The sequence below is a fragment of the Lycium ferocissimum genome, chromosome 11, assembly GCF_029784015.1.
Source record: "Lycium ferocissimum isolate CSIRO_LF1 chromosome 11, AGI_CSIRO_Lferr_CH_V1, whole genome shotgun sequence".
NCBI classification, from domain to species: domain Eukaryota; kingdom Viridiplantae; phylum Streptophyta; class Magnoliopsida; order Solanales; family Solanaceae; genus Lycium; species Lycium ferocissimum.
This window is the reverse complement of record NC_081352.1, coordinates 37,986,035-38,011,289: the sequence shown is the minus strand read 5'-3', so window position 1 is coordinate 38,011,289 and position 25,255 is coordinate 37,986,035. Positions and strand designations below refer to the sequence as shown.

The 25,255-nt window shown below is 35.1% G+C and overlaps 2 protein-coding genes across 2 annotated transcripts; one reads left to right on the top strand and one right to left on the bottom strand.

The window, feature by feature from the left end:
• Window positions 1-3,957: 3,957 nt before the first annotated feature.
• LOC132036514 (trifunctional UDP-glucose 4,6-dehydratase/UDP-4-keto-6-deoxy-D-glucose 3,5-epimerase/UDP-4-keto-L-rhamnose-reductase RHM1) lies at window positions 3,958-6,443 on the top strand. The gene is made up of 2 exons (XM_059426870.1): window positions 3,958-5,608; window positions 5,690-6,443. The coding sequence occupies exons 1-2, from the start codon at window positions 4,052-4,054 to the stop codon at window positions 6,137-6,139; spliced, it is 2,007 nt and encodes a 668-aa protein (XP_059282853.1). The 5' UTR covers window positions 3,958-4,051; the 3' UTR covers window positions 6,140-6,443.
• A 787-nt stretch (window positions 6,444-7,230) lies between these two features.
• On the bottom strand, window positions 7,231-24,537 carry LOC132036513 (alpha,alpha-trehalose-phosphate synthase [UDP-forming] 1). Its single transcript, XM_059426869.1, has 18 exons — window positions 24,269-24,537; window positions 18,151-18,579; window positions 17,916-18,013; window positions 17,358-17,746; window positions 15,383-15,497; window positions 15,133-15,234; window positions 13,989-14,139; window positions 12,562-12,650; window positions 12,433-12,481; window positions 11,563-11,663; window positions 10,734-10,921; window positions 9,846-9,963; window positions 9,084-9,263; window positions 8,882-9,004; window positions 8,718-8,805; window positions 8,415-8,545; window positions 8,198-8,296; window positions 7,231-7,791 (listed from the first exon to the last, which is right to left on the bottom strand). Exons 2-18 carry the CDS (start codon window positions 18,527-18,529, stop codon window positions 7,402-7,404), a joined length of 2,790 nt encoding a protein of 929 aa, XP_059282852.1. The 5' UTR covers window positions 18,530-18,579; window positions 24,269-24,537; the 3' UTR covers window positions 7,231-7,401.
• Between the last annotated feature and the right edge of the window lie 718 nt (window positions 24,538-25,255).

Below are 25,255 nucleotides of genomic sequence, written 5' to 3'. Positions count from 1 at the left end.
GTTCTCAAGATAAATACAAGATTTTGGGTTTGGCCTACCCCGTAACCCGTATTCTCGCTCCTCCCCCGATTATCTAATAAATGTGGTGAAAATGCATATTAATTAATCATAATTAAGTAAGTACTAATTAACAAAGTATGCGGAAGACACACATCATAATAGCATTGTTTTAATGTAAATACCCGATGCGAATATGTGATTATATTTGAACGTATATTTTGTTTATGCTCTCTGATAGAATATAAAATTTCATGGAATTTTTATTACATATGCAAAATCTTTTAATTATTAGAAAATGTTATTATGCGAATAACTCAAAGTTTATTTTGTGTATAATCCGAATAGAGGGAGGTAGCTATATTAGAACCCAAATTGCATCGAGGAGTGGAGCTTTCTTGTATTTATTTTCAAATATCATACGCGTAAAAACAAAAAATGCTTCGAAATTTAAACATAAACTAAAAAAATTATAAACACTTCTGATAACCGAGAGAAGCTAGTCGAGTGAACAGTATTTTTGCGTAATAATAATAACAGCATCACATTGCGGATATATGATAAGCTGACCCATTAAATATTGTCGTTGATAATTGATTTACAAGCTAACATGGTAAAATGTTTAAAGTTTTTACACACTTCTTCAAATCCCAAGAAATGCCAAAAAGGGCAAAAGTGAGTAGAAAGTTGAACAATGCTTTACAGGGAGTAGTAATTAGTTAAAAAAAAATGTTTTATGCTATTACTAGGAAAGGTGCCAAGTTGAGCTAGACTAGCGAGCTAGATTTGACTATTTTAATCTCATTAGTTATCTTGTTTTAATTTCACTCAATTAGTCATATCAGTTCATACCTATGTCTATATAAAGAAAAATCAATTCCCTAGAACCAATAGCTAACTAATTTCCAATAATATCACTTTAATCAATCTTCTTATAATAAAAACTTTGATTAAATCCCCATGGTTGGTGCATTTACAAAAGCCACAAACCTTGCCCACATCCAAATTTGCATCAAATCAGATTAAGTAATCAATGAATAGTAGTAATATATTAGGTAAGTGTATAATTAAAAGTAATTAATAAAAGTGTATTTATTTATTTATTACTCCTAATTGGTGTAACATTGAGTTTGAATAAAAAAAAAAAAAATCTTGCAGACTACCGTTTCTGTTGTCGGTCAAAATTAACTTATTTTAATTCGTTTCACACTTAAATTAAAGATACACAACATGACAGAAATGGAAACAGCTATCATATGACTGTACAGCTAGGAATATGAAAATTCCCAACAAAGAGTATGATTATGACAGTCAATATCTAAATGTCATTGTATAATTACTACTAGTATAATAACTACTAATAATTAACATATAAACCAATCAAAACACGCCACAATTAGCTAGCTAATCATCCAATCACGTGTCTATCATATTCCATTCTCACCATTCCATTGTCTCCCAAATCTCACAATCAAATTTCCATTTTATTTTCAATTTTATTACTCCATCCAATCCAAAATAATTGAGGTAAGCTTGACTGCTTGAGCACATAAATTAAAGAATTTACTAACTCTTGAAAAACCTTAATTATGATTTTCTATTAAGAGGTTTTGATTAAAATACCCTTAATTATGATTTTCTTTCTTTTTAGATTGACATAATTATTATGGGGATATGGGAATGTGCTAAAGGCAAATTTGAGAAAGAGAACTAAATGCTTTCTTAGTTTTATAAAACCTCAATTATTTTGGGCCGAAGGTAGTATATTTTTAAATAATAGCCCTTTTGGTTCCAAGTAATTGATAAATTCTAGTTTTGATCCTTGTAATATATGATTAAGCATATCTAGCATTTAGTTAATTGTAATGTGCATTGACCTTGAATTCGTATTGTTACTCCACATTTTAAGAATAATTAGTTCTAAACATTGCCGAATATAAAGTACTTTTTTATATATAAAAGGATCGGAATCACACAACAACAATTATAACAACATACGCAGTGTAATCCTACAAGTAGGGTTTGAGGAGGGTGATCTATATGCATATCTTACCCCAATCATGTGAAGGTAGATAGATCTCCGACTCAAGTAAAGCATTTTAAAACAGGTTTGAAAATTAAATGCAGTAGCAAAAAACACATGTTGCAAATAATGTAGAAAAGAACAATAACAACAACAAAAAATACGATACCAAAAAAAAAAAAAGTACAATAGATAATAATAATAATAACAAGAATCACAATAATAATAATAATAATAATAATAATAATAATAATAATAATAATAACAATAACGGTAGAAGTAAGGTCTGTGTACATCTTACCCTCCCCATATCCACTTGTGGAACCACAATGAGTATGTTGTTGTTGTATTGAGAAGGACAAACTAGACAACTCTCAACTACCTATTAACCTTTTACTCTAATCCTCAACCTCCATATATTCCTATCTAGGGTCATGTCCCTCGTAAACTAACTAAAAATTAAATATACTTAGCTAAATATCACAAGGACCAAAAATAAGATTCATTAATACTCGAGGGACTAAAAGCACAATTCTCCCTATATATATCTTGTCCAGTAAAACAATTTAACGGTTTTTTAGCAACTACCGTTGCCTATTAATGAGGCCCACAAAATCCGCGTGGTGTAATTCACCCACAGTTCCAAGGGCAACACCGTAAATTCACCCTGTCACCCGTTATAACAAGGGCAACATCGTTTGGTGCATGGCCAAAATTATTCCGGGATTATTAATTTATCCCATATCTTGGGACTATTTTATACCATCTAGGAGATGGTAAAAAATAGCCCCAGGATAAGTGGTAGAAGAAGGTATATCCCAGCTTATACCATGGGATGTATTTTATACTTTATTTGGTACAAGGTATAAATTTATCTCAGGATAAATTTATACCTTCTACTAAATATGATATAAAAAAATTAGTGTTGGAATATCCTAGCTTATACCATGCACCAAACGACCCCTTATAGTCTCTTATCATCATAAAATAATAATAATAATCACTCTGTTTCCATTTTTCTTTATTTCTGGTAAAAAATATGGACATGATGATTTGATTGCATAAATTTGCATGAAAATTTGGGTAGTTGCGTCTATAAATATACAATACACAGAGGGGAAATATACATACACGCTTTTCTCTCTCTAAATAAAGGTCTCTTCCGTTTCTCACTCTATCTCATTCTATATTTTCGGGGTGGATCCTTCTTGAAAAATAAAACTGTAAGCACATCTTATTTGATCTTTTATCTTAATTCTTGTTTGCAATTCATGATGTGGGTAGATCTGGGTTTGAATATCCATATACTTTATTTATGATCTAGATCTATTATGGATGATTAAGCATGTAGCATTTACATTTACATTGTGGGCACACATTTTAAATGTTGATGATAACTAATGACAATGTTGCGTGTTTTTTTTTAGCGAACCATGTTGGATCTGATGATCTGTGTTTGAATTTTTGATTAGTTTGTCATTTGTGACATACTTGGTTTGATTCATATGTTTTGCTTGTTTTTATAATATTATTATAGTTTATTTCATCCCTGATCCAGGGAAATTATTTATTAATTCATTTATAATCACTCTCATTTTTTTTCCTGCTTTAACATCCCCCCTCCCCCAACACACACACACACACACAAAAAAAAAAAAAAAAATCAACTCGTATAGTCAGATTTATGGCATTAGGTTTCTCAGAATAAGGGTTGTCAATTGTTTGATGTTCCTGGAGTTTGTTTTTTGCTTGGTTAAGGTTTTTGTCGGGTTATAGTTGCTTTTTTCAACATTTTAAAAGTGGTTTAATTGTTCTTTAGTGCTCAGATGTTACCTGCTTATTATTAATCTAGATAAAGAATACATTTTTATGTTTTTTTTTTTTGCTTTTATCCTTTTTTTTAAGTTTTAGGTTTGACAGTTATTGATTAGATGGAGTAAATTTTATTTTATTTTTTTGTTTTTTTTGGGCAGGGTTTGAGTTGCTGTTAAACTCTGTTTGAAATTAGTTAGCTGAAGACAGTGCGTCAAGATGTCTACGTATACCCCTAAGAATATACTCATTACTGGGGCGGCGGGTTTTATTGCATCTCATGTAGCCAACCGCCTTGTTCGGAGTTACCCTGACTACAAGATTGTTGTTCTTGACAAGCTTGATTATTGCTCAAACCTGAAAAACCTTTCCCCCTCTCGATCCTCCCCTAATTTCAAGTTTGTTAAGGGAGACATTGGTAGTGCTGATCTTGTTAACTACCTTCTCATCACTGAGAACATTGACACTATAATGCACTTTGCTGCTCAGACCCATGTTGACAACTCCTTTGGTAATAGCTTTGAGTTCACCAAGAACAACATTTATGGCACGCATGTGCTATTAGAGGCATGCAAAGTTACTGGTCAGATCAGAAGGTTTATCCATGTCAGCACTGATGAGGTATACGGAGAGACTGATGAGGATGCTGTTGTAGGAAACCATGAAGCCTCGCAACTCCTTCCCACAAACCCATATTCAGCCACGAAAGCTGGGGCTGAGATGCTTGTTATGGCATATGGAAGATCATATGGATTGCCTGTTATAACCACTAGAGGGAACAATGTGTATGGTCCCAATCAATTTCCTGAGAAGCTAATTCCAAAGTTTATACTTTTAGCCATGAATGGGAAGCCTCTTCCTATTCATGGAGATGGTTCAAATGTTAGAAGTTATCTCTATTGTGAGGATGTTGCTGAGGCTTTCGAAGTCATTCTTCACAAAGGAGATGTTGGTCATGTTTACAACATCGGGACTAAGAAAGAGAGGCGTGTGATTGATGTTGCTAAAGATATATCCAAGCTTTTTAACAAGGATCCAGACAGTAGCATTCAGTATGTGGAGAACAGGCCCTTTAATGACCAGAGGTATTTTCTAGATGATCAGAAGTTGAAGATCTTGGGTTGGTCAGAGAGGACCACGTGGGAAGAAGGTCTGAAAAAAACCATGGAATGGTATATCAATAATCCTGATTGGTGGGGAGATGTCTCTGGAGCATTGCTTCCCCATCCTAGAATGCTGATGATGCCTGGTGGGGTCGAGAGAAATTCAGATGGAGCTGAAAATGAGAGTTCAGTAAACTCCAAGCAGACTGGAATGGTAGTTCCAGCTTCCAAGATCAGCGACGCCCCAAGTAAATCACCTTATAAGTTTTTGATTTATGGTAGGACCGGGTGGATCGGTGGTCTGCTAGGCAAAATCTGTGAGAAACAGGGAATTCCTTATGAGTATGGAAAGGGACGTCTGCAGGATCGCTCACAACTTTTGGCAGACATTCACGCTTTCAAGCCCACACATGTATTTAACGCTGCTGGTGTCACTGGTAGACCCAACGTTGATTGGTGCGAGAGTCATAAAACTGAAACAATTCGTACAAATGTTGCTGGAACTCTAAACTTGGCAGATGTTTGTAAAGAGCATGGTTTACTGATGATGAATTTTGCAACTGGTTGCATATTTGAATATGATGCTGCACATCCAGAAGGTTCTGGCATTGGATTCAAAGAGGAAGACACGCCCAATTTCACTGGTTCTTTCTATTCAAAGACCAAGGCCATGGTAGGTACTCCTTAAGATTCTGTGTTGCATTTGAGTATTCTTTTACAAATATTGATATTTTTTGTTCGTTTCTTCCACCAGGTTGAAGAGTTGTTGAAAGAGTACCCAAATGTTTGCACCCTCAGAGTCCGGATGCCAATATCTTCAGACCTCAACAACCCCCGTAATTTCATTACCAAGATCAGTCGCTACAATAAGGTGGTCAACATTCCCAACAGCATGACGATTTTGGATGAGCTTCTTCCAATTTCAATCGAGATGGCAAAGCGTAATCTCAAGGGCATATGGAATTTCACAAACCCTGGTGTTGTGAGCCATAACGAGATTTTGGAGATGTACAAGAAATATATAAATCCAGAATTTAAATGGTCCAACTTCACATTGGAAGAGCAGGCTAAGGTAATTATTGCACCTCGCAGTAACAATGAAATGGATGCGTCGAAGTTGAAAAAAGAGTTCCCTGAGTTGCTGTCTATTAAAGAATCATTGATCAAGAATGTATTTGAACCAAATAGAAAAACTGCTGCATAATAAGCCTTAGGATGTGGAGAGCAGACTTGTGGTTTGGATCAATATGCTACTTGACTTTGTATTCTAGTTTAGTCATTATTCATCATTAGTAGCCAGAATTTACTAATATTTAGATTCTTACCAGTGTTTAGAATTCCTACACTTGGTTGTTCTTGTCAGTTACTATCTATGAGTTTATAATATTTAATGTGCCATGAGGAAGGTTTGTGTAGGAGTTCCCCATGTATCTGTTGTCAACCCTTTATGCTAAGGGTTTATTTGTTGGATCTAATATAAATGGAATTATGAATTGTTTCTTGCTCCATTTATGTGTTTTGTTTTTCTTTCACATATAGATGGGGAAGTAGCTTTGCATTTTGCCAGAACTTCACTAAGGAGAAACAATGCAAGGGCACGTTTAGTTTGCATTAGTCGATTTAGTTTTGTTAATTTAAGTATACACGAAAATCAACGTTTACATCTAATCACAAACTATATATCTCAACTTTATTATCTTAATCACTTGTTAAATACAGCCTTCGTACTGGAAAGAATCATGAAGCTGAGATACATTTGCTAATACGTCAACACATTTAGAGTGAATCAGATCTCGATTTTAAAAAATTTAATAATGACTTTGTTTATTTCGAGTCTACAAAAAAGTTAAAATACAGATCACAATCTTTGTCGTTACGCTCTCCACTCCGAAGTTATATGAAGGAAATACTTTCAAAACTTGTGATTGCATAGTTACCAGTTTCAAAAAAAAAAAAAAAAAAAACTTGTGATTGTAAAGACGTCATGAGCTTTATGTGGCTATAAAAGCACACCGTTAAGATAAAATGGAAAGTTTACTCTATTTTTGAATATATGCCTTTGCCAGAGCTTCACTAAGGAGAAACTTGAGTTGCCCACAAAAGAATATTCCTAGTCCAGTAGATACAAGCGAGGGATAAGATTTACCTCGAACTGTTTGTATCATTATTTCTCACCATTAATCAATAAAAAGAACTCTCCTTTTGAAGTTCATTTTAATGAGCGACTCCAAACCAAAGTGCTTGTGATTTGAATAGCTCAGTAGGTATGTTTCTAAAGTCTTATAATAATCTAGCAGAATGGCTATTTTCTTTACTTCTTAGACTTTTGAATTCAAACATCTATATATCCAACGCAAACAAGGTATAGGCGTTTGCTCAATATCATCCATAAAAAAACTCCCTCAATCAAAAACTTAGTACTGATCCTCCATCGCTTGACGCAACCAGCAATATCTATCCTTTTTTTCATGATGACCCATTTGTAATAGATGCTTCAGCTAGTTCCCTTAGAAAAGCAACGACATCGTCAGGTGTACTGAGCAGATACCGAGCATTTGTACGAGTCCTGCCAACTGCACAAGAGAAGTAATTCTCCTTCTTCAGATCCAGCACATTCCAGGACACATTTTCAGGTGAGGGCCGTCGTCCACCATTATGGTTGGAAGTTTTCTTCTCTGAGTTTGAAACCGGCCTGTTCCTGCTCTGAGATGACTTTGAGCTAGTTCGGCTAGAAGGGAGTTTTGGAACCGATCGCCTTTCCCCGGGCACTTTTGGTGCATCACTGACCTTACTTCTTGGCATACCAATGCAGTCAGAGGGAAGCTCTGGCTCAAAAAATGTATATACATCCTCATCCTATATTACAAAGGCAGCAGACAGAAATCAGAAGAATAGAGGCATCTGTATTTCATAAAAACCTCTGGCACAGTTTAAAGTTTGACCTATAAAATGCACAAAGTTTGAAGAATTATAATGTGCATTATGATCTTTCCAACAACAGCATCGGAATTCAAGATGCACAGATGAAAACAAGAATACAGTTGCAAATGAATAACCTATCGCGCTTTGATTTCTCAATTTTTTTTTTCTTTTTCTGTTGGGAGCAATTATTTCATATTTTTTGAAAGATTAGCTGGACTACTTCATCAAATCTGGAACTAGTTAAGCAGACAGGGGGAACTTTGGATTATAAAGTTTAAATCTCACAGCAATAGCAATATTAACTTGAAGTGAGGACATTTGAAAGCTTCAAGGAGTTTACCTTCCCTAAAAAATGCCCTATGCATAAAACGTAATCAATTGGTGTTGCAATGGCTTTACTGTGTACAATCTCCCCCAGTATACGGTCAATTGCTGCTCCCTGCATGTGTATATATATGAGTGTATGAGGATTGGGAAAAAGATTTGTCACATAAACTAATCAAATGCTTGAAATAGAATTCTTGGAGCAACTTTATCATAAGAAACAATGTTGTCACCTTTGTAACACCAACTGCTCGAACCTCAACGGAGCGAAGTCCTTGAACAACATCAACAGATGCATTTGATATTGGACCCGTCCAGAGATGCTGAAGCATGTCTCTAGCTTGCAATCTTCCAAATTCAACATCTAAAAGGACATGGAAGAACCCTCCAATAAAGATAAGAAATCAAAAAGACAAAAACAGGAAAAAGGAGAAGATAATTGACACACCCAAGGCACTAAACTCTGAATAGCTAAAACCAAGAAATGCATGACTGAGTATTCTTGAAAGGAAAATGGATGATGAAACTAAGATCACCTGCATACTTGTAATTCCAAACAAGTGAAGTTTCACGTTGTTCAAAGTGAGATCTAGGTGTCCTTTCAGTGAAGTACTCGAAGACGTGCTGAATATTGCCAAGAGAACCCGAGAAGTTAGAGCTGAAAGATGCACTAACAGAACCTAGCCACACATGCTCATACCTTTACACTATCAACCCAGTCCATGCTTAGATGCTCTGGCATTGTCGTCATCCATGCACCGTTTGTAGATCGCAAAAACATTCCATTTTCTGCTGCTAACCACATGTTGTACTCACTGAAGTTCTGCAAAAGTAAAAATTTCACACGGGGAAACGTCGCTACAGTTGAAGGAATTGAAATACTAATAGCTGTAATGCAATACATCATCTAAGACGTTTCTATCACTTCCACTGAGGATGACAACTGTTGTCTTTGGGTCGTTACAAATCGAGATCAATGATTCTTTCAACTCGGGATGCAATTTCAGTTCCATTTCTTTGATTTGATCTCCACCTCTTCTTCCAGGGGTATCCACAGATTCCGTCAGTGTAGAATTAAAACCCTGTTTTTGAGGAACACCGTAATGAAGTCAAGAAATTGTCATTAACTTAGCTAGTTGCTGCATATACTGATCAAAGAACAGAAAATTGAATTCGAAAAAAGTATATTATCCCACAAAATTAGGCTTTCGTTGAGACAGCTTAAGTTCCCTCAGAAAGGCAGTGGGAAGGGGGAGGCTGGTTCTATTCTTCGCCACATGTATAACCCCTTCACACAAAAGTCTAGCACTAACTGGAGATGTTTCCTCCAAAACACCTTCCCGGAATCATCAAGGCCCCTACTATATCATGGTAGTGTCCTAGATCCCTTCACCCAAATATGCAAACCAAAGCAGCACCAAGATCACTTGGACTCGAGTGCACATGTCAAATTCAAACACAAAGTTGGAACGCTATTCAAATTTGCATAGAGTTTTGCCACTAACGTGATTCATCATCTAAAGAGCCTTGCTGCTATATATCAACTTTTCAACGCTCAAAAAATTATTATAAATCTCAGAGTCATTAAGGAAAGTAGTCAACTTTAGCTTCTGGATAAGCAAGAATTTCAGGCTTATTTGTTTTGAAAGAGGAGAGAGTTATACCAGTATTAGTAGACGATTATTGGAAAACATATAGCGCTCAATTGCATCACTGATGTTAAGCCGGGGCGGAACTTTTCTTATCCTCATTTGAGCTTCAATAACAGTATCATTTAGTTCACTGCGAAGAAGAGGAAAGTGGCTAATCAAGATATAAAGTTTATCAAAAAGAAGCCCCATTAAAAGCTTCAAATATAATCTCAGTTAACAAACATGACAATTCTTAAATTGTGCCTACAGTATTCGTGCTGATGAAAGATTAACACAGCTGATAAAAGAGTGTTGTTTAATACCAAGAGAAGCCATGCAACTAAACACAGAAACGACAAGGCAGATATGCAAACTACATAAGATGGTGCCTTTAACCATTTGCAAGGTAGGGATACCCTAAATGAGAGTTAGCATATTCTGATGTAAGATCCCTAGCAGTAAACAGTCTGTAGACGTGGTTTAATAATTAATGACCCTAAGAATACAAATACATAAATCGTGAGATATAATCTGACCTGCTCCAATCCATGGATCAATAACTCCAAAGTAAATACAGATAGAAAACGGTCAACTTGAGTAAAGAAAGTGCAAATGAGCACTGAAGCATCAGAGCTTCGGCCATGAACTTATGCTCAAGCAAGAAGTGACTTCTCTTCTACCTTCCTTCTTCAAGAAATCTTGTTGCATGTCCTTGTGTTTATGTCCAAAGTAAAACAGTTTCGGTTGTATTGTAAGTTGTATGGTATTGTAATAATTTGTATGGTATTGTACTATTATTACTCTTTTGCCGCCACAAAGTTTTTTAACAGGAGTCTGAACAGAATAATTCAAGAGGTTCGCTCATAGGTGGCAGTGATTAAGCGAAATTCCGTGTTACTTTACTTTGTTTATGTCTCTTACCTCACAAAAGTTTCAGCCCATTCTTGAGCAGTATGGGTAGTCACATGCAGAAAGTTATGCTTGTGGCGTTTTTCTCTGTCTTCGGGTGCCATATTTAAAGCTTGCCCAATCGACGCAGCAACCTCTGTTATATTCCATGGATTCACCAGAATTGCTCCAGCACCTAAGGACTGTGCAGCACCTGCAAACTACAAATGCACGAGATCAGAGATTAGAAAATTTACTTTTTAGAATTATGAACCCTGAGACAATTTCAAGGTTTTGGACATCACAGCAGTAAAATTTCCTTAAAAGTAACTACAGGACTGATATGAATAGCTTCATTTTTTTTTTAATTTCACAAATTTTCTTACTCCATGACAATGTATGATATAAGATACAAATAGTTACACAATTAGGAAGAGAAAAAGCAACATGTCAGTAATGGATTATTAAGATACCTAACTGATTGAAAAGGACTTATTTTTTCATTTGGTTGACATACTGTGTTGTCAACTAAAAGAAATCTACCAAAAGCAAAGTTGCTAGAAGAAGCTGGAGATCAGCTGGTCAGTAAGGAAAAAAAAAAAATTGCCTGTGTTACAGATTTCTATCTGCAAAAGAGGAAACCAAAATTTTAAGAGGGAGCTAAGGAAACTGTAATCTTGCTTTTGTTTTCTGTAAACTGTTAGCCTTGTCAAAATCAATTAGCAAAGAAACACGAAAAATGTCCGGCTATGTGGCTTATGCCAAAAAAATCTTAACAAAGCATAGAACAACTTTTGAAATGAAAAACTAGTAATTATAGCATCAGAGGAAATAGAATTGCAAGGAGATATATGATTATTACTTCGCTGAGAATAAGGACCCCTTTTTTCAACTCTTGGCAGGCCACAAATTCATAGCTGACGAGGTTCATGCCATCCCTTAAGGAGGTAACCAGCGCTACATCTGATGAACAAGACATTGGCAACATGTCAATACAGAAGGAACTGGCATGCAGCTACCACATTGATCTAGCTAATGATGAGACGCAACTGCAGGTACCAATAAATATCAATTAATTGTACATGAACTACAATCCTTATCAACAACAACAAGAATGGTATTTTGGGAAGATGACAATGATAAATGTTGCAATAATCATAATATAATATATCATTATATATTTGGAATATTTTTACCATTATTATATTGTTGTTGTTGTTGCATGTCAGTATTATATCATTTCACCATTTTAGAATCTTGAACCAGCAGGAATAAAACAAGTAGGATAGAGAAAGTTTTATTAGTAATCAGAATTTAATTCTGCACATATACAAATCAGAACATCTACTTCTTGCTTTCACCCAAGAGTATTCCAGCAGCTAGAAGTCCAAGAATCTTTATTCTTCTGTTTTCTTGGTTTTGGGAGTAAAACCCTTCCTCTAATATGTATTAACAGAGAGCTATGCTAACTAGGAGGACATCCAATGACAAATATCAACTGCCACCCTCTTCTCATAGTTTATGCCAATTTCCAGTGACAATCTAAATGACTTCATTCGAGGTGTGAGCACAAACACGTACTAGTGCCTTCAAATGAATTCCAGAAGAAAATAGCAAGACTAAACATAGATGAGCAGAAACAACGCTACTATTATGCACGAGTATATATCAAAATAATATAGAGTACTGCAACTAGAGGGTGCAGAACTAAATGCAAGATGAAAGGAATTACCAGTTACAGCATATAGTGCACATAAGGCATGAAAGTCAAGAGAACGATCCTGCATTTAAAAACCAGTATTATTAATATTTCAGCCTTGGTATAATTCAGGCACAATGAATATGACAAAAAAAAACTAACCAGATGATGAATAGGCACTGCAGTCAAAGATCCAAACCGTCCATTGATGCGTCCAACAATCTCATGAACTTGACTGGTAAGTTTTTGATCTGCAAATATTATATAAGGTGAAACCATGTAAAATATCATTCTTAAGCATGAACGTATAGTATGACAAACATCTGCGTGACCAAGTAAATCTCACTGAAACTTGACAGTCTTTAAGGTCCAACCTGGTTCATGAGTTCCAAGATATTTAAGTTTTTTTAAGATTTAGAAAGGGAAGCATTGTCCTAGTTGAAAGCTCACAAGAAAATTTCCCTTTTGAATGGTAATCGAGCTAATTCAACGCAAATCATCAGATAAAAAATGTCTTTTTCACGGAAGCATTTGTGGAAGCAAATGCAGAAAGCTTTCAAGTTGGAATTCACTGGATATTAGGTGTATCAAAATGCAGAAAGCTTTAGTTTGAATACCATCTTTGTTCCTCTCATGAATATTGCTGTCAAGTAGAGTGGGCGGGATGATAAATACGCAGTGCTAGCCATCCAGCATTCTAAATTTGTACTGAACTGCTTCAACTTTGTTGAGAGAAGTACATGTCTTAAGTTTTGTCAATGTCCTAGCATTACACACTTTGATCTTACTCTAAAGTGAACCAAAGAAAAAAGCAGATAACCAACTCAACTAGTTTTCTTGCCAAGTTCTTTAATGTAACTACAGATCATCATTTAGTGCAAAGCGTACCATTGTACAACTTTCTAATTTAAATTTGATATTTGATGTTTCTGTTGCAGCACGAAACTCTTAAAGGCTATAGCATGGATGGTAAAATGAGGCATGATTCGCTCAACATACAGTTTAACAGCAATGAATGCCTCTGCATACCTTAACCAATACGGCAAGTATGCATTAGGTTTAAGACAAAGTGATGGAAAGTGAAGAACAAAGAGTTGGAGGAGGAGAGAGATTTATCTAATACGATCGCTTATATCAACAGTGCATCTATCTGCGTATTTTATAACAAGTTAGGAGTAATCAAGGACGAGCACATGGTTCCTAAGCATAGATAGCCAACAGGAAGGGGACATCATATTTTGCACTAAATAAATTCATGACGGGTTGCAGGTGGCATAAATCCTTTTACTGGGCCCTCAAGTCCGGGATCATTAAGATCATTAAACAGGATTGTCAAATTTTTAGAGCATTTATATTTGGTAACTTCCCCTAGGAAAAGAAGTTTTTTAGGCTTAGACCAATAGACTTATGAATCAGAAACCTCTCCCCCTAGGAACCTCTCCATTCAGCCATCAAAATAACTGATGACCGTACTGAACCAGTATAGTGGAATGTTAGCTAAAGGCAGTAATGATAATAGGAGAAAAGTAAAAAATAAATAAATTTAAAGGCATAAAGAAGAACTCAAATGAATCTGATAAAGATTATACATTCAGGAACATCTGTTCTTGTTGGCACAGCAATTTGTAGCAAAACCACTTTATCACACCAGTACGGGTTTTCTTCAAGGAACTTCTCAAATGCTAGGATCTTTTGGGGAATTCCTTTAATCATATCAAGGCGATCAACTCCTAACATCACCTGTAATCAAATTTCTTTTAGCAAAACTAAGCAAATATAAAAGTTTCTAGGACCAATGCAAGTAAATATCTCTAATGCATGGCCAATGCATAAAAATGTGCAGCAGATATAAGTGTCATCCTCCGACCTTACTATAGGCAAATAGAAGAAAGTGATATGAGTTTGGTACACATAAAACAACATAATAAATGGTTAGAGAGAACACTAGACTGATAATTTTGCAACTAAGGGTGAGGAAATTCCAGTTAACCTTCAGAAAATTGAAACATTCATGAATTAGAAGCAAATAAACTTCCGCCTTTTAATGAAAGAGGGATATGGATTTCGTATAAATAGAAAAGTGGGGAAAGATCTCCAATCCTAGTAAAGCCGCATGGAAATTCTAAGAGGCCACATCTGCTTGAAGACCAAAACAAGGGAACAGAATTACTCCTGGCAAATGCAAACAAATCTTTCTCTCCTTCTTCTTTCTTTCTTTTTATTTTATTTCTGTCCAATTTCAACATTTAAATGTCTACTGTTAGATACTAGAAGAAGTTTTAGTAAGAAACATCTGACTCTCTAGATGGTAACTATATAAACGAAAGTAACACAAACAAGTAATTACTATTACGCCTTTAAGAAACCCCTTCTGGTGCGTAGTGAACTGGCAACTTTTTCGTTTGATTTAAACATGAAAATATAGCAATGACAGGTCGCTGTAGGATTTGAATCAATGGTGCATGCCTTCACCTATATCATACTATTTTATGTAGTCCACATTTTATAAAAGCTACACTGTTACAAAAGGGAGTCATTATTTTTATCATTCTTTGGTTGAACAACAGTTTGGAGAGGTATAATTTTCAGAAGATGTTGGTAAAATTACCCAAGATGGATCCAGGTCATGACCAAGTCTGGCCAAAGGAGCAAGATATTTCTTACTTCATGAAAATGATATCATGCGAAAAGAAAAACTAGGTCAGATGGAGAGAGGATCCAGGAGAGAAATACCTTTCTCCCAGCAAATCTCTCTTTTAGTTCTTTAATGTGTCCCTGAACTTTAGGAACTTCAAGTGCTCGAATGAATCGTTCTGAATCTATACCAATGGGGAACTGTATGTACAGGAACAATGCAAAATGTTCAGAAAGAAATCAAGTAGATATTTCGGAAGGCTAGTACACGAAACACCTAGATGAGGATTAAGGAAGTTCTTAAGGAAGAAATGTGGTGTGTAAGTGCCGAAAGTTAACTTTAACATACCGCAGCAACGCGGGTGAGTCTACCTTGATCTTCTACTCCTTCAGGAGTTCCTTCAAGTCCCAGGATACGAGTACAGGCACTAACAAAATGCCTAGCATAGTCATAGGTATGAAAACTGCAGAGTAAATTTTGCATATAGATCCATTAGATCAAATAAAAATCCTTAAAAATATTTAACATCCCTAGTTTTTTTTTTTTTTTTTTTTTTTTTTTTTTTAAAAAAAGGGAAGCATTCAGAACATCCCTAGTTTGAGTAACAACTAAATGGTTTTAGACCATCAAACTATGCAAATATAGGTCAAAGCCCAAGGAACTTCATTACATACAGGTAAACAGAGAAAAATCACACAGCAGCAAAAGTGGACAACATTTCCTTAACCGACCAAAACTTTAAAGATGTACAATGAAGTGAATGTCAGTTATTCTGCATGATACAACCAAAACACAGTACCAAGGAAATCTAGCCAGTTTTGCCATTATTCATTTAGAGGAATCTAAGTATTTATCCACAAAAGAATCATCAGCATATCAGCTTAAACTTTCAAATGAAACTTTAAAGCCTAATTTGAACTGAAAGAACCTACCATATTATACATGGAATTATGGTTAGTGGCTATGGTTAGTGGCTAACAGTTTGTTTTGAAAATATTACTACATGTGTGATTCTCAGAGGCAACCCCATGAATGAGCACTTTGTGTTATGATTAGCATTCAATCAACATAACAAAATAAGAAGCCAATTGGATTATCATTCTACATTTAGCAGATGATCATCAGACAGACAGCTTCTCAAAAACGTTTACCTGAGAGACTAGCATATTCGTTTACTTCTAAATTAACAAGATGTGCTTCAAATAAACCGATATGGCCCAAACACTATCAAGTTCTCAGTATTAAGTAATGGGAATATTTTAGAAAAAGGAAAGAGGCACATCAACTTAAACTTTTATCTAGAACTTTACAATCCAACGAACTGAAAGAATGACATGGAAAACCTCTCACCAAAAATGAAAAAGGCTCTGATAGGAGACATTGGATGCATGAAAGTTCTTGGAACTGCACTCTAAACCAAAAGTGGCAGCTCGTATTCGAATACATAAAGATACAAGTTTTACACGTAGATAGAGAAGTTACTGGAAGTTGAAAGCTACTCAATTTCGATATAACTAAATCTAAATATCCTAGCAAATTATAATTCAACTAAAGGATCATCAACATCTGCATGTAACATATAGCAGATATTCAAGGGACACCCATTGTCCTCAACAATAATGATTGGTAAACTGATGGACATTTAAAATAGTAGAATCAGCTCTCTTTGCTATTTAGGTTTGATGTAAATCTCTTTAATATGCAGCTCTCTTTAATTATACTTTATTGACGGAGTATCTTGCACAATCACACTAGGGGTTGCCAAAGAATATCTTTCAAGACTTCACAGAGATCTAATCAGTACTCCCTCCGGATCAAAAAAAGTGTCCATTTAGCCTTTTTTTCTTGGGTCAAAAAAAGTGTCCACTTATCAAATCAAGAAAGAATTAACCTTGATTTTCCAGATTTGCCCCTATTAAGTGTTATATGATCAAATCCCAATGCCTATTTAATTAGGGGTAGTTTATTCAAATTACCTATTTTTGTCTAGGAGTTAGCATTTTCTTAAGGGGTGGGCAAATAGCTAAGTGGACTCTTTTTTTTATCTGGAGGGAGTAGTATATTAAGTATTTCTTTTTTAACTGCTACCATGCTATTTCTAGTGAAGAAAACCTGCAGATTAGAACCCACAACCTTAGAATTCAAGGTCCTCGCATTTCAGTACTTCAACTTTCACTCTCAGCACAGACAGACAGGGATCTCATACTCTAGGGTCCCACCAACGATTTCCAGGCAGTAGCTCCAAAATTATGAAGGTTTAAACTAATATGACAATTTAGCTGTTAGATGAATGCAGGAGAATAAGTTGTTCAGAGGGGTTTACCCAACCAAATCAGCTGCAAGAACTGCTCGGAGCAGCTCTGATCTAGACGGCAATGTCCTGTGGATTTCTGAGGATGGAAAGGGTGTGTGGAGAAACCAACCGACTTTCATTTGGCTGTTGTAGTCCTTGAGACATTTTGGCAGGAACATGAGATGGTAGTCATGACACCATACTACATCGCCATCTTCATAATGTTCATTCACAACATCTGCAAACATTTGATTCGCCTGCTTATAAGCAGCAAACTGAGACTGGAAACTTCTGGTAGTCGCAAGGCGGTCTTCTTGCGGAAGTCCAAGATAATGGAAAAGAGGCCACAATATGTTGTTGCAATAACCGTTGTAATACTGATGTACAATTTCTTCATCCAGGAACACAGGGATACACCTCTACGGAGAACAGTATCAAATTGGTAAATAAATGCAAAATATAGGTAAAGCAATCTTCTTGGAGGAAAAAAACGTAAAACAATCTCCAAATTGCTAAATTCCAAAAGGCAATAGAAGTGTGGTAAACTGCAATATGGTGGCAAAAACATGAAGAGGCGATGTATTAGACCTTTTCTGCCAGTGCTTTAGTAAGTGCCCTCTGTCCAGCCTCATCTGGCACATTCACACCTGCCCAACCAATCCATCTAGCCTCAAACTCCTTCACACCTTCAATAAATCATTTCCAGTACTATTAGACCTTCTTTTCGACAATATGAATATGAAACTCCCAAAATTTAGTGTCCAGGTAAATAAATAAAAGTCAAAATGTAAAAACAGAAATGACTGAAAGGAAGCTAGCTTACCAAGAAGAGCACTAACGAGACCTCCACCACTTATCTCCAGAGACCAGGATTCCTCGCCTCTCCTTACTGCAGAGACAGGTAACCTATTTGCCACAACCAAGAGTCGTTGTCTGATGGGCTTTCCATCAGGTCGCTCCCATCCCTCATTATATGCTCGTGCAGCTCCTTCTAGGTACTGTTCAACATATGAAACTCCTGCATTATCAGCTTCTCCTTGGCGAAAATCATGGTCAGAGAGCTCATTGCCCCTGTTGTTATCAGTAGAATCGCTTGAATAATGAGAAGCTCTGCTATTTCTCCTTAGCTCTCTTTCTCTCAATAGCCTCTCCACTCGAGTGCTGGTCACCGTTTGGTTTCCGTTATACTTGTTCCCTGGCATCTGTCTAGAACAAGACCTCCTAGGATGAATTTAATAGAGTTCTGCTGTCCCTGGAAACAACCGTCTTTCATCTTGATTAAGCAAATTAAGAGGTAATAAAAGATGAAACTCCCGCGTGAATAATAAAAGAATTTATACAATTCGACAACAGCCTCAAGTACAAACAGTGAAAATGCAATTGCACAGCCAAGGCTAACATATATGAACAGGACATCAGCATCCTTATTGAATAATCTAATACAACAACTACGCCTCAATCCCAAGCTACTTTGGGTCGGCTATATGAAACTTCACTAACCATGTTGCTCCATTTAGACCCGTATAAATCCAAAATTCAAAAATGTTGAATAACCAATACTAGAGAAAAAGGGATTTATACTAAGAAAGAGATAATGTGGAGAATGGGATCCACAGAATTAATTCTCAATGGACATGGGGTCTACCACTAAGAGTCTTGGATTTTTGCTTCCAAGATTTTTACTTAACCACGTTGTACAAATTCATTTGGTATCCCAAGTTCAGTTCAAGGAAACAAGAAAAATCCAACAAAGTGACCAACAGCAAGTGTAAATATATAAAGACAAACCAGAATAAGAGAAAGAACAAGTCCAATGCTTCAGAACAATTAACAAACGCATTACTACAACAACAACATACCCAGTGAAATCCTGCAAAGCGGGTCTGGGAGGGTAGAACGTACGCAAACCTTACCCCTACCTTGTTAGGTAGAGAGGCTGTTTCCAATAGACCCTCAGCTCACAATAAAGCAATAACAAAACAGGTCAAATAAGAAAAAGGAACCGTAACTACACCAAAACAGTACGCTAAGCGAAGAACAAGAGACAAATTAACAAACACATTGCATGCAGAAAATCAAAGCCCGAATCCGTTCCAATAAACAAGAAACACCTACACTAAATTGAGAGTTCTAACCTTTTTGGTCAAGCTATAAAGCCACAACACACAAATATTTCTCTGACAGGTAACCAGTCCTAACTAACCCACTTCAAGAAACCGTGAAAATTAAATCAAAACTGGCCTAATTTGATCCAAACTTCAAAACCCAGAAAAGCTTGATCAAAATAATGACTGATCAGACCCAAGAATTAACATTTGATGGATGGATTTTTTAGAGCAAATTTGGTAACCTTTGAGGTGAAAGAGGGAATCTATATAAAGATTCGGGGTGGCAAGAATTATTATCATAGCGAGAGAGAGAGAGAGAGAACAAAAGAATCCTCGTGTAAGCTTTAAAAGGTACATAAAGCCTTACAGCCATGCAGCTGACACACAGATTTTTATTTTTTGAGATTCGTTATTTATAAAAGTTGAAAGGTAGTGCTTACGCAAGAATGCACAACCCTGGTACTAACCAGGAACTAATATGGGATTAGTCATCTTAGAAATTTGTTTAAAATAAATTAAATAGTAAAAGAAAAGGTGTCTTTTAAATAAAAGGTGCCCTTTCATTATTTGGGTACGACTTATTCTATTTAAAGTCTTTAAGAGTAATCTTTTTTTTTTCTTAAAAAGAGTACTTTTTTCTCTCTACAAAATATTCTTTCTCCTCCAATTTCAAAAAGATCAAGTTCAAGTTCTTGCTTTCCAACAAAATTTCTTCACTATTTGCTTAGTACAGAAATTTATAATTTTGTTATATCCATTAAAACTATTTGCATATAATTCCATAGCAATCTCGTAGAGGAGAGGGAGCAAATATCGTTTTTAGGAAAGCGTTTCGCACATGTTTCAAGCCTCCAATCCTGTGTTCGTTGTTCATATTGTCAAGCCTTCATTTTATGTTCTTCTTCATATATTTTTTGTGTTCTTGGTATATATTTTCCAACAAGTCATAATCTGACACACCTACTCAGACTTCCTTTTAATTAAAAAAATTCTCTAGGACAAAACAGAAATAGTACTAACTAATCTATCATAGATTGAACTCTTGGTGATTGTCAAAGTATTATATCACATGTGATTGTTTTGTTTTGTTTTTTTTTTTTTTTTCTTTCTCTGTTTTGTTCATGAACTGTATTTAAAAAGAAGGAAAAAAGCTAAATACTACTTCTATCTCAATTTATGTGATAAGGTTCAGATTTTGAGAGTCAAATTTCTTTATTTTGACTGTGAATTCAGACATACAATTTTTAAGATTTTTTTAAAAATATACATATTTAGAAACTACATAAAAAGTAATATTATAAGACAATAATTAGTAATTTAACAGATTTAAAGGGCTTACGAATAAAATGCGGTTAGAGATTTTCATATTTGACTCTCGAAATCACGTTATATAAATTGGGACAGAGAAACTATTATTTTGGAGTAAGATTTTTAATACATAAAGTAAATAATCAGCGGTGTGAAGTTGGTGTTATATTTTTGTGAAAAATAGTGGGATAAAAAACTTCAGGAAAATTGGAAATTTGAACATTAAATATTGATCTAGCACATAATTTTCCCAATCCTCTTTTGCAATGTCGGTTATGGTCTTGTGGGTTTACCCGTTTTATGGAGGGGTCATTTGCACTTTTTCCCTAATTTTTGCCCCTCAATGCAAATAATTATTTTGTCAAATATAAATTTATATGTTCGCATCATAAGAATAGAGGTAAGATCTGCGATATCTTATCTTTCCTAGACTTCACTTATGAGATCACCCTAAATAAGTTGTTATTATTGTTGTAATATCCACAAGTTATGGCCTGCGTCTTTATAAAAATTTATGTCCGTTAGGCATCAATTTCGAAGGATAAAAATCAAAGACCAAACCATTTGAAGAGCAAAAACTAAAGACCAGCTCATTTGACGGTCAAACCGTGCAATTATTTCCCATTTGAGTCTTTGACGGGTTTACTTTGTAGTTATATTATTCCTTTTTTAAAATATCTGAGAAGGAATCTAGAATATACTTTCCTTCTAGAAGAATTTTTGGACCCCATGTTAATGTAGCATTGTCCCACAACTTATACAAGGTGGGTCCAGCAAAGTCTGAGGCTGTAGTTTTTTCAACATCGAAATTGAGTGTAACTTAGAAAATCGTATGACCTTTACACAATCATATTTAAATGACAATAAGGCAAGAGTCAATAAGTAATACTTCTATAATAATCTAATTCGATACTCTCACCGTTACTTTTACTCGTCCTTTACTAATTTGACACTCCTCTTGAAATATTACTTATTAAGGCATTGTTTTATCAAATTACTCATATTAAGTATGCTTTGTAAATCTATATTTGACTGATTTTCGTAATTATCTAATGATAAGAGTAATATTAAAATTCTTGATTTTCTAAGTAAAATAAAAAAATTGTTTTTAATATAAAGAACTGGTAAAAAGGAACGTAGGGACTAATATAGAAATAACTCAAATAGCATGCTATAACAAATTAAAATGATTCATAGTGCAAAAATTCATTATACAGTTGAATGGTACAAGTTAAAACCTTAACAAAATGAGTTTGATATGAAATATTTTTAGAATATCTTCTATTTTCTTTGTCGATCAAAGAAAAGTTTATTATTAGGGATCGTTTGGTAGGGTGTATTAGAATAATGTCAGTACTGAATTTTAATACTACAATATTTGGTTGTAAATTTAAGTCTATACAACTAATATCAGTATTACTTATACACCCTATTCACTGCCATTCATATACATAGTAAATCATGGCATTAACAATACCAGTAGTATTTCTATTTTAATACATACTATTCAGTGCTATTTAGAAATTCTAAATGCATATTATTTAATACTACAAACTAGACAGTCGATAAAGAATAATGTCAGCATAACCAACCCCACCATTACTAATTTCAGGATTATTAATACACCTTATTCAGTACTATTGTTATATACCTTACCAAACGAACCCTTAAAGGCCTACTAGGCCTTCTAAGGAAATATTGTGAGTGTATGCTGTACTGTATTTATAACACCAGAACCAATGTGGATTCATTATTTTGCTTCACGAGGTTGGCGTTCACGTCAATTTTCCTAACTAACCGAATCTTTTCCACAAAGCAAACAATGAGAGCAAAAACAAAAGTTCCACAAGCTTTTTTGATTTCTCTCTGTGCAACAGTCTTAGTGGAAAATAAAGTGGAGGGTGAATGGAACACGAGAGAAAGAGACGTGACATTTCACGATCTATCATGGGTGGAGTTAGAATATTAGATACGGGTTCAAATAAACCCAATAATTTTGCTTAGACTTTGTATTTGTGTTAGAAAATTCATTAATATATAATTACCAATTAATATAAGCTATAATTAGTTCGATGGTAAAATTTAAAATTCATAATTTCAAATCCCGACTCCACATCTATGGACTATATGAAGTAGAAACCTTGTCATACAAGACTTTATTTTATCATTTTCTGTGAGGACAAACTTTTACACCCTGAAATTATGGATTCAAATTTTGTTTAGAAAGAATCTACAATCTACATAAGCTAACAAGACTGAAAATACTATTTTCTCTGTCCCAATTTACGTGGCACAGTTGGAATTTCAAGACTAAAACTTTTAAAATTTGACTGAGAATTCAGACATAGAAGTTTTAAAAAAATTTGAGATAAAATTTATATATTTAAAAACTACGTAAAAAGTACTAAATCACAATAATTAACAACTTAAATCCTAGTGTAGTCCCAAAGGTATGGTCTGGGGCAGGGGCGGATCTACTTGGGGGCTAGGGGTGTTCGGGTGAACACCCTCGGCAAAAAATTATAGTGTATATATAGGATAAATTTTCTGTGTTTATGTGCATGTATTAACTTTTGAACACCCTCGGCAAAAAATTACGATGTATATTTAGCTTTTTTTTTTTTTTCGAACACCCTGAATTTGAAAATCTGGATCCGCGCTCGTGCAGGGAGGTAGTGTGTATGCGGACGGGGCGGATCCGCGCGGGTGGGTGTGGGTTCGCGGGAACCACAATTAAAAACCCACAACTTTTATACGAATCTTTGTATTTATAATGTGAAACCCTTCAAATATATAGAAATTTGAAAGCCTAAGAGCTCAATTTAACACCGGACATTCTAAATTTCGACCCCAGTTTCAAATCACGGATCGCCGACGCACCTTTACTCGTCTTGCTTGATATAGGTAGGCAGTTTCTGATAAAATATTTAGACGACATATAAAAAAATTCCGATCAAAAAAAAACTTATTTGACTCAAAAAAATTCTAACTGTGCCACGTAAAGTGAAACAGAAGAATTAGTTTTTAAATGTTTAGTGTACTAATTTCATGTATTTGAATTTGGCAAGTTCAACTTGAGTGGGCAAGCACAAGGACTACCAGTGCACTTTTTACGTCACCTTGAAATTGTGTCCTCAAATTATTATTATTATCTATCTAATACTTCTAGATTAAACGAAGCAAATCTTTTCTATTTCATGTCGAACGGATATCTATATATAGTAACATCAAAAAAATCATCAGAACAAATTAATCATCACTTTATCCGTAAATCATGCAAACAGAAAATTCCGGATGCATCATTTGAATAGCAAAGGATGCATATCCTCTTTCCCTATGCTTTACAGAAATTGTTTGTCCAACCGGGATTTCAGCGATTTTCCGATATCGCGAAATTCAAATCCAGATCATTCAATTCAACTGGATGCATATCCTCTTTCCCCATGCTTTACATATGCTGATATGCATATATATAAATCGCACAGATTTCGAGGAGATAGCGAATAGAGAGAAATTAGAACATACCTGAAAGTAAAGCAGAGCGACGACGAGCGATGAATGATTAGATGCTCAAAAATTTGAAATGTGGCTAAAATTGAAAGAGAGAGAATTAATGATATGTATGTAGAGTGGCCAGTGCTGAAGAAGGCAGCTTTGAGGCTAAGAAAGAGAAGGGTCGAGAGAATAAAAAGAAAAAGGGACAAAAAGCAAAAATGAAAAGAAAAGGCAGCTTTTTAATTTTTGGTTGAATGAAATGTGTACGTGCGCGCGCATATAAGAGAGGAGAATATTATACTCAGAATCGCGAAAAGGGATTTTATTCTGGGTGTGATGGGAATGTATCTCCCCCTTTATAAATACTTGCACTGTCAAGGCTAGACAATGGGCGACCCCGCTTTTTTCATTTGCTTTTTTCGGGCTTTTTGGGTGGGCTTGGTTTCAACGTGCCACTTGGGAGCGCCTTGTTCGTCAATCTAATTGGCTTGAGCAAAACGGCAGTCTCTGTATTTTCGTAAGAGGTTGTTTTCACGAAACCCGTGACCTCGTGATCACATGACATTTTAATATATTCTCTTCTTTTTTATTAGTATTGTTAACAAAATATCCGAACCAATGATACTCTTAACTAGTTTGTATTTTTTGCTTTGATATAATACATAGATAGACACTTTAACTTGGCCTCAACCGGCAATTAGACACTTCAATTTTGAAAATGCACATCGAGACACCTTAACTTGGTTTAAGTTGGCCCAGTAAACATATCTTTTCCTATGTGCATTTTCAAAGTTGCGGTGTTTAGAGATCAAGTTAAGGTGTCTAGATATGCATTTTCAAAGTTGGGTGTCTATCTGTCAGTTGAGGCCAAGTTAAAGTGTTTGAGCCTGTTTGGATGGACTTATTTTAAGCAACTTAAAGAACATGGGCTGGCTAGATGCAAACAACTTATAAAGCACAAAATAACTTTAGATAAATAAATCAAATCTAAATCAAATCTTAATTTTTTTTGACTTA